Raw genomic sequence first — 14,015 nt, 5'->3', positions numbered from 1 at the left:
CGATGGAGTATAAAGAGGAGAGCGTTTACGGCTATTAGCGGCGGTGTAGTGGCGTAACTCTGAACCAGGGCAGATAAAGACTCTCCACTCTTTCATCGCGCGGAGAGAAAAAGAAAACTCACGTCACTGGGCTAAGGGAGATAGCGAGGAGACGGGCCGGGCGAAAAGCCGAACTCGTTATTCGACTAAAACGGGTAAATAATATCATATGAACTTCTTCTTCTTTTTTTCTTTTTTTTAACACTGAAACACTCTTTATTTTGAATTCACTTCTTTTCAGCTCCACATCACGTTATGTTTCTCTTCATTAATACCATCTGTGTCTGTATTATATGTTTTATTGTAACCGGCAACAATATCAGAACTTTTTATCACATGTTTTGGACTGTGGTCTAAACATGACCTCGTTCACCTTTTTTTCTGGGTTGTTTACCAAGAATACAGGGAGTCGGGGGCCGAGGTGGATTCTTGTGATCAAAGTACAGCTCTTAAAATGATTTTGTTCTTTTTAGAAACCACAGAAGAGAAGAAAGATCTCGGTAACTAAATGTTGTTTTGACCATATTTTTCTGTCCTCGAGTTTGCTTAGAAACAGTATTATCCAATAAAAGAAGACCAGAAATTACACAGAGTTCAGGATCAGGTTCTTCCTGTTGCTGGGTGTGTGTGTGTGTGTGTGTGCTTGTTTTAAGACTCTTGGTGTACTGAATGAACTGGCCCCTAAAACATTTAGAGTTCTCAACTCTTTGTGTTCGATCTGTCAGGTACTTAACAGAATATCAGGCCAAAAGCACTTTTCTCTTAACACAGTTTCTTAATAGATTAAGTGAGGCATGAGGCTATTGTCAAATGAGTTCAGAATTATGAGTGAAAAACTTTTAGTGGCGTACTTGTTCAGGCAAGTAAATTTACAGATAAAATGATATCTAGCACCCATTCAAGGCCCTGTAAATAGGATTTTGGAAGAAGCAGAGCTCTTTGGGAAATTGGACAGAAAACCAGTATTTTTTTTTTTTCCCACCAACAACAGTATTTTTCTTTTACATGTCTTTTTCCTGTCTAATGTTTTTCCTTTTCATTCGTAGTTAACAAAAGTGACAGAATGTACAATGAATATGCCTGAAACCCGATGTACTGTACTGAAAATTAAAATAATACAAAAAAAAACAATTAAAAAAAACGGCTCAGACATCGTTTGAGCTTTCAGTTATCAACTCCAGTTAGAGTATGGTTAGGTTTTTCCTTTCAGTTATTCAACCCCAGGTAGAGTATGGTTAGGTTCTTTGTTTTTACAGGAATCTTTTCTGTTCACATCTGACAGCTGATGGACTCATCACAGCAGGTTGGGTCAGGTCGGGTCAGGTCAGGTCAAAAAAATCAAGAGAAACTCCATCGGAACATCCTCCCCTCCCACTCTTTGCTTCCCTCATGTCTGTCGTCACCTTGAATTTAATCTTCCGTGGGTAGAATTTGCGCGTGACCAAAAAAAAAAAAAAAGGAAAAAAAGTCAAAATACTTCCCAATTCAAAACTGTAAATAATCATTTTCCTTTTATGTCGAAACATTCTTAGTTCACTTTTAGTCAAGAGTGCTTCAAAGAATGATCTGTTTAGCAAGAGTAGGGAAAAAAACAAAAACGCATTGATAGCTGTGGTCACCTTACTGAGTGAGCACATAAAGACCTCTAACTGAACCCGTCAAGGATGCTGTCTTAACTCACTCATCCAATCCTCACTGACAGCAACTTACTTTAACTTCAGTTCTTAAGGTTTGGTTTCTGCATATTCACACACAGTTATGTCGAATGTTCTTCATAGATGGGTTTCAAGCGACGATACAAATTGTGCCAGTGCGCTCTCACCAGATGCAAAAGCAAAGCACCGAGTACAAGGCCCTCAGGGTATTCTACACAGAAGTGTTTCGAAATCCAATTCTCAATGCCACCCCTACGCTGCCCAGGTTTGTCACAGCTCTGTGTAGGGTGCCTTGAGGCCTGGGTTTAGAAACACTGGTATTTATTGTAAAAGGAAAAACAAACAAACGAACAAACAAACAAACTGACATTAAAAGTAAGTAATATACCATCATCATATCACTGAGCTTGGTATCTGAACACATAACTATTAGGGACAGACAAAACAGGACCGGGTTTTGACATGATTTATATCGCCCTAATCTGAGGGCACGAACATGAGATTACGGGATTATACTCACAGATTACAGAGAGCAGAGCTAGGCCCAGCAGCAGTGAGAGGTTGAACTGGAGAGAGGCTGCCCCACTGCAGTCCATTCTGTTCTTCTTACAGGTGCACACCTGCACTTTAAGGTCTGTGCTGTTGGAGAGAGGGGGCATGCCGGAGTCTGTCACCACCAGGGGCAAGTTGTAGTTTGCCCTTTTCAGGCTGTGGAGCAGCATGATCTGAGAGTGGGTACCTGAAAGATGGAGGGCACGGTTACACGCCGGCCGGGCTCCAGTACTGTACTGTAAACAGACACGCGTAGCATTCGCACAAGCACACACAATCACACGCAAAGTGAACAGAGAGCACCGGTGAGAAAAGTCAATGCCGCCATGGCAACCTCCTCCTACCGCACATTGCCTCTCTCTGCAGCCATGTCTTTTGTCCCTACGGTAATGCTCACTCTCTCTCTCTGTCTCTCACTTTTAACAGGCAAACACACACACACACACACACACACACACACACACACACACACACACCTGAGTGAACTAGTCAGTTTCCTGTCTTATTTCCTCTCTGTCAGTCAAAGCTAATGCTGCTGCTCTGGGTTTAGCCTCTGTCAGTCAGAGCAGAGAGACAGACAGGCGCCACCCAGGTCTCCACTGACACCCCCCCCCGCTCCCTCCCCAACACACACACACACACACACACACAGACACACACACACACATCCCTGTAACTGGCTCTGCCTGGCATGCCTGGGTCCCCTATCTCTCTCCAACACCCTGGGCTGAACGAACACCCCTCACCATGGCTTTGCCAGTTACCAGTGCTGCCACACACCCCCCCCCCCCACCCACCCCACCCCCCTCCCTCTCTCTGACACCTGGCCCTCAGGTGCTACGTCCTCCATCCTGGTTCTACCAGCCCTGTCTGTCCTCCTCTTCTCTCTAACGTCCAGATACTGTCTCACTGCTCACACAGATGCTGTGTCTGAGTCAACGCTCCCTGGAGAGAAAGGGTGTCCTTATCAAACTCACACACACACACACCCACACACACACACACACACAGTATTAGAGTTAGCAATTATCTGAATGCGAATGTGAAGGCGGGTAGGTACATCCACCACCTGTCCTCTCTGATCTGCTCTCTATTAGTCACAACAACAACAACAACAACAACAACAACAAAAATGAAAAACAATAATAAAACGAACACAACAACATTAATAACAATTTTAATACGTCTCTATGCTCGGCGAGAGAGGACGTTGTAGAGAGGATAATCTGGTAGCGAGTTGCGTTGGATAATTAAAACAAAGGCTTCTGGGGGAAACAGCCTCGCACATTTTCAGACGTGTCCCAGAATCAGACAGTTCTGAAAGCTCCCTGGTCCTTCATACCAAAACAATACTTCATCAAGCCGCGGCAAGACTGTACCGGCAGCTCATCTCGGGGTTTGTGATACTGGGACACTCTTCGCTAGGTGCTGAATTCCTCCTCTGATTGTGTAAAAAGGCTGAAGGAGGATTAAAGATGTTGGGGTGTGGGGGTGAGGAAGGAGGGCGGGGAGGGGGGAGGGGGGGGGGTTTCGAATGATTAGGATCAACTGAAAAAGTTACAGACCACAATGAGAATTTCTCCCAGCTCTCAGACTTTAGAAAAAAAACCAAAACAAAACAAAACAAAAAAAACCCCTTCAAACTGTTCTTCCCGGCAACCGCAGAAAGCCATCTGATTGGTTAGAGCCCGAACGGGCGTGGGGGGTATGTGCACTCACTGTTAACTCGAGAGACCTTCCACGTTTTCTCTAGGCCTGGCTGTTTGCCCAGGTCGATCTTGAAGGGCTCAGTGTTGGGGTAGATGTCGTTGTCTCTGCCGCCCACGATCACCACGTTCATGTCTTTGGCGTCCTCGCACACCCGCACCACCGACGGGTACACGTAGGGGGCGTTGTCGTTCTCGTCCTCCAAGGTGATGACCAGCGTGCCTGTGCCCGTGGCAGGTGGACTTCCTGCGGAGAAAAAAGGGCGAGGGAGGAGAGGTGTGAATCCAAACTTTCCTGACCGCCTCTACAGACCAGCGTTTTCAGTCCAGATACTCACACTTTTAGATACAGCTTGCTTTGAAGCTCACTCGCTTTAAATCTCTTTTTCTTTCATGACTAAGATGTGATAAGACCTGATGTAACTGATCTGAGATCAGATCGGGCAACCGCAGAGTGATCAATTCAGCCTCCCCATTACGTGAGACATTATTACTATCTAGCATTAAAGTAACGCCAGTAGCAAAGCAATGGTAAAAACGCCAAAGTAAAAACTAATGTCTCTAAAATGTGGACACATTTAATAGAGAGAGAAATGCAGTAATTGTGTGAATTGCATTCCCTGGCAGATGGACGGTTAATGGACTATCTCTGACTAATAGACCTCCTTGACTTATTTCACTTGAACTTTATCGCGGACACTGGAGAGTCATTTCTCCTTAAAAACACAGCGAGAGAGAGCGATAATTTGAATACCTTATATTTTTGAATTACTCCTGGTACTTTTGCCCTGCACAGAGCAGCAGGGCCAATGAACATGTGGGGCAGTTTACTGTGACACATTTGAGAAGCTGGGGTACCCAAATTGATTTGGGGGGGGGGGGGGGGGGGGGGGGGAGGGGGAGCAGGTGTCTGGAGGCCCTTCTGCAGAAAATTTAGAAACTTTTAACCCTATTTCTTGAAAACAGAATGTTCAGCTCCAGAGGCAAGAGTCATCAGCTCCCAAGAAAACATCACACGTTAAAAAAAACCAAACAAACAAACAAAAAAAACAACAATCAGCTATACGAACGACTTCACAAAAATGCAGAGAAAAAATACACCATTTACTTGGCTACCGTTTTAAATACAATTACAGAAATCTTTAGCTGTTGATTACGGAGTGGTTACATTGGCTTTTCGGTCAGATGTATCGCATGCAACAGCTGAAAGTATCAATTCTATTGATTTCGGGAGGTGGGGAGGTGTAATTATCCCACTTTGACCAGTGGGAGGAGGAGGTTGTGTCCTCCTTCAGCTGGCTTATTTCTCATTCTCACCCACTCTACTGTAAAATGAATAAGGTCAAAGGTTAATTCAGTAATTTACTTTCTTCCGTCAAATGCAATTCACTATGACAAGCTCCTGAGCTCCCATGGCAACAACAGGCAACAACACTACAAATATAACAACCTTAAACATAATATTATGGAATATCAATACCATGCATTTGTTATTTGTGTAAACTGATTCAAACCACGCACATTTTGTAGTTAGTTATTTAAAATTTAATGTAAATGCAATTCCTGCGCTTAAAAGGCTAATAAAAAAAAAAAGCATGACTCACTTAAAAGCAGCTGCAAAATATTCTCTCTCTCTCTCTCTCTCTCTCACACACACACACACACACACACACACACACACAGACGCACACACAAGCGTGCGTTCACACGCACATATGCACACACGCACACATGCACATACACACACACACACACACACACACGGGCACAAACACACACACACACACACACGCGCACACACACACACACACACACACACACACACACACACATGCACACACACACAAATTCAATTCATCCATCAATACAGCTTCTAAAAGAATGGTTAAATCTCTCTCTCTCTCACTCTCTCTGTGTTTTATGAGCGAGAGAAAACTTCCCCTGGAGCTGACTGTTGGATCATTTCCTTTTTTTCCCCCCTCCCATAAACCTAAGCTTCATTCAGCTTAAGAGGAAAGTTCTGGAAACAAACAGTGTGTCATTTCAAACACCCTGAGACATGACTCACAGGACTCATGGCCTGACACAAAGCGAGCCTCGCTAAGCCGTCCTCAGCGTCTGGATCAGATTGCATTTTATTCAATACCCAACAGAAAAATAGTCATCTTTCTTGCATCCCTTTGAATAAATCTGTTTCTGAAAAATTAGAAAAGACCAAAAAAAACCCAAAAAACGAAGAAATCCAAAGCAGAAATAAAAGCAGCGGCGGAGGTCAATGTTTATTCACGTTGGATGACACCGTCGGTAACCGCCGTGTCATTCCTTACCTCGTTTTTTTCTTTCGAAAAAATCGAAGATTAAACAGAGAAGAGGCAGAACGAGTCACAAATTGTTTGTACTACTTTTTAGAAATTGTTGATTAATTTCACGTCTGGGTTGTTGTCTGGTTTAGGGTTTTGTTTTCTGTCGAGATCGATTCATTGGAGTATTTTTTTAGCACTGTTCAGTCCTGGAGACCTCACAAACTCTTTAAAAAACAATTTACAGACCACTACAGACGGATCTGATATTGCTCAGCAAAATGACCAGCCTCCTCAATGATAACATATCACACCATATTTACCATACACACTTTAGGCTGTGACACACATACGCACGCACGCACACACACACACACACACACACACACAAAAGCTTCCTTCAGGCTGTAATAAAAAAGAGATACTTCCTCTTTACCTCTGACTCTCACCAGCTATTTCCAATCTATATGCATACTCTCTCATAGAGGGAATTTCTTTACAATCTCTCTCTCTCTCAAGTATTGGCCAGTATCTGACTATTCTTTTGTGTGTAACAATTTATAATAGTAACATATTTGAAAAGAATTGTATCCAGACAATAAAGAAAACGTAATTAACATTCCGTTGGAGCGTAATCATTTTTTATTGTGAGAGAATGTTTTATGAAAAAAAAAAAAAAAATCAAAATTGGTTAAATTTTCTTTCCCCCTGGGATCTTGGGAATTTCATATGCATTTGCTTCCCATTGTGCAGCAATTACCGCCACAAGCCTTTTGTTGGATATTCTAACCACCTTTTTTTTTTTTTTTCCCCGCAATTTGAGGGTTCAATTTTCGCCCACTGTTCCTTGGAATGGTACACCAGCTGGTTAATGTTTCCGAGGAACCGGCGGGTTATGGCAGTCTTTGCTTCCTGACAAAGGTCTGTCAAAGTCTGTGCTCTCACAAAGATGCACAAAGACTTTTTTTTTTTTTAAAACCTCTTTTTAAACCACTCAAGGGTCACTTGAACTTAGTGTTTGTGTGTGGGGGGGGGGTGTCGTTGAAAGAGGAGTCTTCGGCCTGGTTTCAGGCCCTCCGGCTCAGGAATCTACCCACCCTTCAACCCTCCATCCCTCCATCATTCCATCCCTCCATCATTCCATCCATTTTGCCCTCTGTTCTGACCGAGTTTCCTAATCTCCACCGACGAACAATTAAACTCAACATTCCCTACGGTGTCACTTCCACCCTTAAAACAGAGATGAGTTTTGGGTGGGACAGATGGACAACACTCCTCTTTTGCCAAATAACTCTTACTTTGTGGTCTCATTAGACCATAATACTTGTCCAACATGTTCACAGAGGCTCCTACAGGCCTTTTGTCCCAAGACGAGACAGGACGGGATGAAACGGGGCTTTTTTTTTTTTCAGGCATGCCTCGTTCCTCAATACTGTGCCACACAGGCCAAATCTGTGGTGTACCTGAAATATTTTTGGGCTTTTTTGCTTTCTTCTTTTTTTGGCCTGAACTATGGTTAGAGATGAGTCACTTCGAATATACTAGCTGTGAGACTTTAGAGGTTGTTTATGGCCTCTCGATCGCCTCCGTGTCCTAACCGCCTGACCGCCGAGTTCTGTGACTGCCGCCTCTCGATAAATGATTTAAAAGTGCTCTGTGAGATGTCAGCCTGACGACACTGGGCAGAACATACACAGTGTCTTTTTCTGGATCCTTCCCTTTATTTCTCTCTGTCTGTTAAAAAAAAAATACTAGTCCGAGTGAAACTGCTTTAAATACACATGGATTTCAGTTAAACTACTGGACAAATTTCGAAGGAAATGGACTGCTAACTGCTTGAGGCGTCTAAGAATATAAATACCAAATGGCCAAATATGTTTCAAAACTAAGATTTTTTTTTTTTTTTGCGGTTCTATTAATGTCATGACCTTGTAGGTACACACTAGTAGATAATAATTGGATTTTAGAGCTACACACACTCCCTTACCCTAACACTAACCTTATCCATGTCCCTGGTCCTAACTATAGTCCCAACTCAAACCCAGAGGAGAGAACATTCCTGTCCAAAATGATTGAAATGTGCCAGTTACAGACGCCACTCCTAACGTCTCCACTGCTCACTGCCGTGCCGTTCTGCGTCTTGGTATGAAGCTGCACCATATTCTACCATATGACCTGGGGTTTCCCCAAAGGTCTCATCAGGTCTCTCCTCGCATTCTGAGACCGTCCGGAAGAACCGCCCTGCCGCGCCTACGCAACACATAAATTAGGACTGCATCCCGATAAAGGAAAACAAGAGAGATAAAGGCCAGGCCTGGCTTTTTCGCAAATGCCGTCTAGCCCTGGAGGTTTTCGCTATCCAGAGGTTGCCCATGGTAACGGCAGGCGTGAGAAGGAGCCAAACAGCAGGACTTAAAGACTCACCGCATACTCATTAGTAAGTCAAAGGGATGGAACTCGCACAACATCTGCTGATTGTGTTTTTTCAACAACAACAACCAACAAAAAAAAAAAAAAACAAGGAACAGATGAGAAGGAAGGATGGTAGCAGGATACGAGGCGAAACGCAAATGTATTTTTAATACGTCTGTCATCTCACGCTTGCACAAACACAGCTATTTATGTTTATCGTTTAACACAGACGCATCTGGGTTTTTTTTTTTCACTTTTTTTTTTTTTAAATTTAACTGAACCCCTCTCCAGTCCATACCACTTCTTCTTCTTTCTTTTTTTTTTTTTTTAAATCTAAAGTCATTAGGAAAAACTACATGTGAATATGCACTGTCGATGAGAAGTATAGGTTTTTCCTCAGCACTGGAAAGAGCAAATGGACAGCAGCACTATGGAAATGGAATTTTGTTATAATTGAGTTTATGAAGCCGTAGAGCGTCGAGCATACACACATTGTCTCTGAGACTCGCTCTACATGCAAAAATGATAAAAATGGTAATTGTTGATGATAACATAAATGGGAAATGGCTTTTTTCTTAGCACTTTTTCTGCGTACATAAATATACTGTATTCATTTAGTCAGGAAAATTACACAGAGACATTGAGGCATTTTAGCGACAGAAAAGTACATATGGATATAAAGATAGCAAATATAAAAATATATTGAAGCCACGGGGAAATAAAAACAACTGAACAAGACATGGCACATTGTACAATGCCCTTAAGGATTTGCAGGATGAAAATGCAGGATTATATCCTCCATACAGTTATAAGGGCAATGTGAATGCTATCATACATTATTACTGTTGGACTGTTTACTTTAACATTTATGCAATGTGTTCATTTTACATGATGTGACTGTTGATTTTGACCATGAAATATCCTTAATATCACTTAAAAACATAATATTTATGAACAGAGTATGTTTTAAGGACTTCAAATGTAAATGTATAATTTAAAACGGATATGACAAGCATTCGAAAGATCCTGAAACTTAAATTCCCGTCGTGAAATGTCCTTGAAAGTCTTGTTTACGGAGAAAGAAAGAGGACAGAGAGGCTGACGGGGGACAGACAAATGAGACATCTGGTTACGTGAATCGTTTTCATGTTCTCCTAACAATTAATAAAAAAACTTTTTGACAAAACATAATCTTACGCTGGAAAACTTAGCTTTTTTGTTTTTTCTCAGAAAGAGACTTAATTAGCTGCTTCTCCTCCTCCAGTGTTCAGGGACCCTGTGCAGACAGATGAGTGTGAAATAATGCAAATTTCTCCCATTTGTTCCCAGGCAAGTGGTTGCTCTGCTTGGCTGGAGTTTAATGGGGTTGTTTGTCTTCCACTGGCCTCCAAATAAAAGACATTTCCAGCCATGTAATCCTTCTGCTCTCGCCCATCCACCCCAGGTCATCTTCATCCTTACAGTCATCATCACCATTGTAATCGCCGCCGTCATCGTCTTCATCATCATCATCATCATCATCATCGTCTTCATCATCATCATTATCATCATCATCATCATCATCACACGAGATGAAAGGATACGTGTCTTTCAGCTCACATTAAAGCTTTGTTATATAGGAACAGTACAATGTGTGTGTGTGTGTGTGTCTGTGTGTGTGTGTGTGTGTGTGTGTGTGTGTACTAGAAACCCGGTGAGACATTACAGCATAGTTTATCATTAAACACCATATTCATCTGTGAAATGACTCGTTACTATGAAGAGGTAACGATGCGGGAGAATGTAGGGTAAAATACAGGGTATGGCGTGTGACATGAATCTGTGAAACTGTGTTTATTTTACCATCTTCATATCATATTTCAAAGATGTCAGAAACTCCTCCTGTTTGAGTAAATATATGTCATTTTTAGCTGCGTATCAAAGGGATGTTTTTTTTTCCCCTGTTTCTGTATTTTCACGCTGGAAGCCGCATCATCGCTCCATCGTTTTTTCGTTTATCCTCTGAACCGAGTTCGCCGCCTTTTTGACCTTCATGCCACAGACTCGGCCGACCGATTGCGATTTCCGCTCTTATTCCATCACGAATATCTCCATCAGAGTGAGGAACGAGGGCTGAAGAGAGGGAAGGTGAAAGCGTGAGACACCCCGCTACCTCTCCTGGGTTACTGCTCGGACAACGACGCCCTTAAACGCGACGGGCATCGTTTCTCAATCCGTTCGCTGACTGCGCAGCCAGCTTTGCCCCGTCAACTGCACGAGCACGTCTCCAAACAAGACTGCGTACATTCGCGTTTCACTAGCGTGTCGGAGCACAAAGACTGTAATGGCCATCAAACCAATTTCTGCATGTCACACCGCAACGTGTTCAACTACACGCTCGTGTAATACTGCCATGAACATATAAATGATATTATTTTCCTTCACTGAAATAAAGAGACCACGCTGTACTCAGAACAGAGAAAAACACGCATGCCTTTGCCCGCCTAGTTGGAGTTATATATATGAAAAAAAAGAGAAAGCTGTATGGTTTAAACACCTCAGGAAAGGGAGAGAGGATCTGGTCCTCTCGCTGAGCCGGGCCTGGGATGCCATTAATCGCCCGACCTGACACTGGCCGAGGGAATTCTCGGGTCATCGTCGGAACGACCCCCGGCGTTTCTGCTGTCATCTCTCTCGTGTGGGATTCTAGAACTCTCTGAGCCCTGATCCCGCTGTCCTCTAGCAGCCTGAAAACCATCAGCCTGACAGAAACCCATCCACAACTGGGTCTCATGTACTAATCCTAGACATGACTCTCTCCCAACCCCCCACCCCCCTCTCTCTCTCTGACAGTCTCTCTCTCTCTCTGACAGTCTCTCTCTCTCTCTCTCTCTCTCTGCAGTGGGTGAAGCCTAAGGGACTGGGCTATGACTGGTAACAGTTGGAGCTGAACCAGTATTTGCCCCTGCACAGCGGGATGGGTACAGTAATCTATCAGTGTGTCTCTTTTCATCAGTGTTTGGTCTCTGCTGCTTTTCTAAAAGCATTTCAAGGCTGAATGGCTGAGACATGAAACATCTCTCAAACAAAAAAAAAAAGAAAAAGAAACAAGAAAGGGAAAGAAAGAAAGAATGATTCCTTTGATGAGATACAGGGTATGAAGACATGTAGTGTTAACGCTGTAATCTCCCAGTACATCATACCACTGTAGCCACACACCAATTGTATAACACACAAGCATTTGCCAATGGACATATAAGTCATTATTATTAACGTACCAGACAGGAATAACTGATGGCAAACTGTCATTTCTCTCAGTCAGCTCAGGAAAGTGATTGGAGGTGTTTTTTTTTTTTTTTAAACATTACTTAATGAGGGTGGGGCCAATGAGTAGTCTTGGTCTTTTGCAAGACCACCACTCTGAATTGGGGAGGAGGAGGAGGAGGAGGAGGAGGAGGAGGATGGGGAGTGTAGTAGGAGAGAGAGGAGTAGGCCACGCCAGCCTGGGGATGGGGGGGGGGGGGGGGGGGGGGGGGGGCACTCAAGGGTGCGGCATGTGCAGTGGACAGAAAACAACATGTAAACAAGCTAAAAACCAACAGCCTTCCAGCACAAGGTCAAAGTTCCTGGGTGCATTTTCTGGGACTGACACCACAAAGCGCCCCTGGCGTCTGATATGACCCCCCCCCCCCCCCCCCGCCCCACACACACACACACACACACACACACACACACACACACACACACACACTGCTCCACGGCAGCTCAGCACACAAACACAGCCTAAACCACTATTGTCTGAAAGAGAACACCTTCCCTGGGTGTATTGTATATTTACTTCCCTGGGTGTATTGTATATTTATGAGTGAGAGTATTTTTCTTTGGGCCCTCCGTGGCCTCGTTGCCTTTGTGAGAGGATAAAACTCTTCCGTGAAGTGATTTAGTGTTACTTTACAAATAAGACTTGGATTGTCTTTTTCCAAATAAAAGCTTTTCTCTCTTACCTTTATTCATATAAGAAAGACTAATGTTTCTCTCACAAACTAAGTTGTTTTTTTGTTTTTTTTTCCAGATTACTTTGAAAAGAAATAGCAAAGCTGGGTTTCCATTCTTGCTGGGGAGAATGAGAAAATGACATGGATTCTTTTCGTTTTTGAATGAACAAATATTTTAACAGCCAAGACTCAAGCAGATGGGACAATCTCCTCTGACAGCTGACCGAAAAAAGGCCCACAAAATAACAGTTATACATCTTTCTCAAAGGAAAACACTCTTTCTCTTGATTTGTAAGTGATTACTATGAGAGAAAGAGATTGCAAAACAAAGTTCATGAATTATAAAACAGCAAAAGAGCAAACAAGGCAAGCAAACACAGAAAAAAAAGTACACAAATTTGAAAAGAATGGAAACGAAAATGAGAAATACAAAAACATATTACAAGGAAACAAACAAAGCAGCACAAAAATCCCTAGTTTCAAGTCAAACACGATGGACTTTAACAGACAGCCAACAAACGCTACATTGCTGATGTGCATACAATGGAAAGGCCTAAGAGATGCCATACGAGAAGAACAGAGCATTAGTGTAAATATACTGTTAGCACTGTTTGCTAGGGTGACCATGCATCCTCTTGTTCCCCAGACTTAAAAAAAAATGCGTCCGGCCAGGATTTCTAAATAGCCAGAAATGTCCAGGATTTGGCTTTTGCTTTTTATTGACTTTTGTTTAACTTTTTATTTAGGTCCCGCCCTCTTGCACGCCACCAGTGGACGGTCATGTACACTATCATGCCATAAACACTGGTGAAAGTGCATCTCATTCATTACCACAGCCAAGAGACCTTAAGAAAGCCGTAACGCCACCTGTGGACGGTCATGTACACTATCATGCCATAAACACTGGTTAAACTGCATCTCATTCATTACCACAGCCAAGAGACCTTAAGAAAGCCGTAACGCCACCTGTGGACGGTCATGTACACTATCATGCCATAAACACTGGTTAAACTGCATCTCATTCATTACCACAGCCAAGAGACCTTAAGAAAGCCGTAACGCCACCTGTGGACGGTCATGTACACTATCATGCCATAAACACTGGTTAAACTGCATCTCATTCATTACCGTTGACAGCGTAGCAACAGCCATGAGACCTTAAGAAAGCCGTAACGCCACCAAAACTTGAACAAAAAGAAAGAAGGTCATTTTGCCACTGTTATTATGCCAACAGTCATTTGTCTTATTAAAGACTAGCCGGCTATGTATTGTAGCAGTTAAGCACAGAGGAAGTTTAACATTGCATTGTCGGGCAGCAGCCTTACATGCACAACGACAGGGACCAAAAGCGCCCCCCCCGCCCCCCCGGTCATCTTT

At 43.1% G+C, this 14,015-nt stretch overlaps 1 protein-coding gene across 1 annotated transcript in view; it reads right to left on the bottom strand.

The window, feature by feature from the left end:
• Positions 1–2,161: 2,161 nt before the first annotated feature.
• cdh13 (cadherin 13, H-cadherin (heart)) overlaps positions 2,162–14,015 on the bottom strand; it is a 236,598-nt gene continuing 224,744 nt past the window's right edge. The window contains exons 12-13 of the mRNA XM_030790562.1: positions 3,966–4,199; positions 2,162–2,433 (exon numbers count right to left, since the gene is read on the bottom strand). Of these exons, the coding sequence (XP_030646422.1) occupies positions 2,162–2,433; positions 3,966–4,199 (506 nt within the window). The remainder of the gene's footprint in view (positions 2,434–3,965; positions 4,200–14,015) is intronic.

This window comes from Chanos chanos, chromosome 13 (genome assembly GCF_902362185.1).
Source record: "Chanos chanos chromosome 13, fChaCha1.1, whole genome shotgun sequence".
In the NCBI taxonomy this organism is placed as follows: Eukaryota; Metazoa; Chordata; class Actinopteri; order Gonorynchiformes; family Chanidae; genus Chanos; species Chanos chanos.
This window is presented reverse-complemented; position numbering and strand designations above follow the sequence as displayed.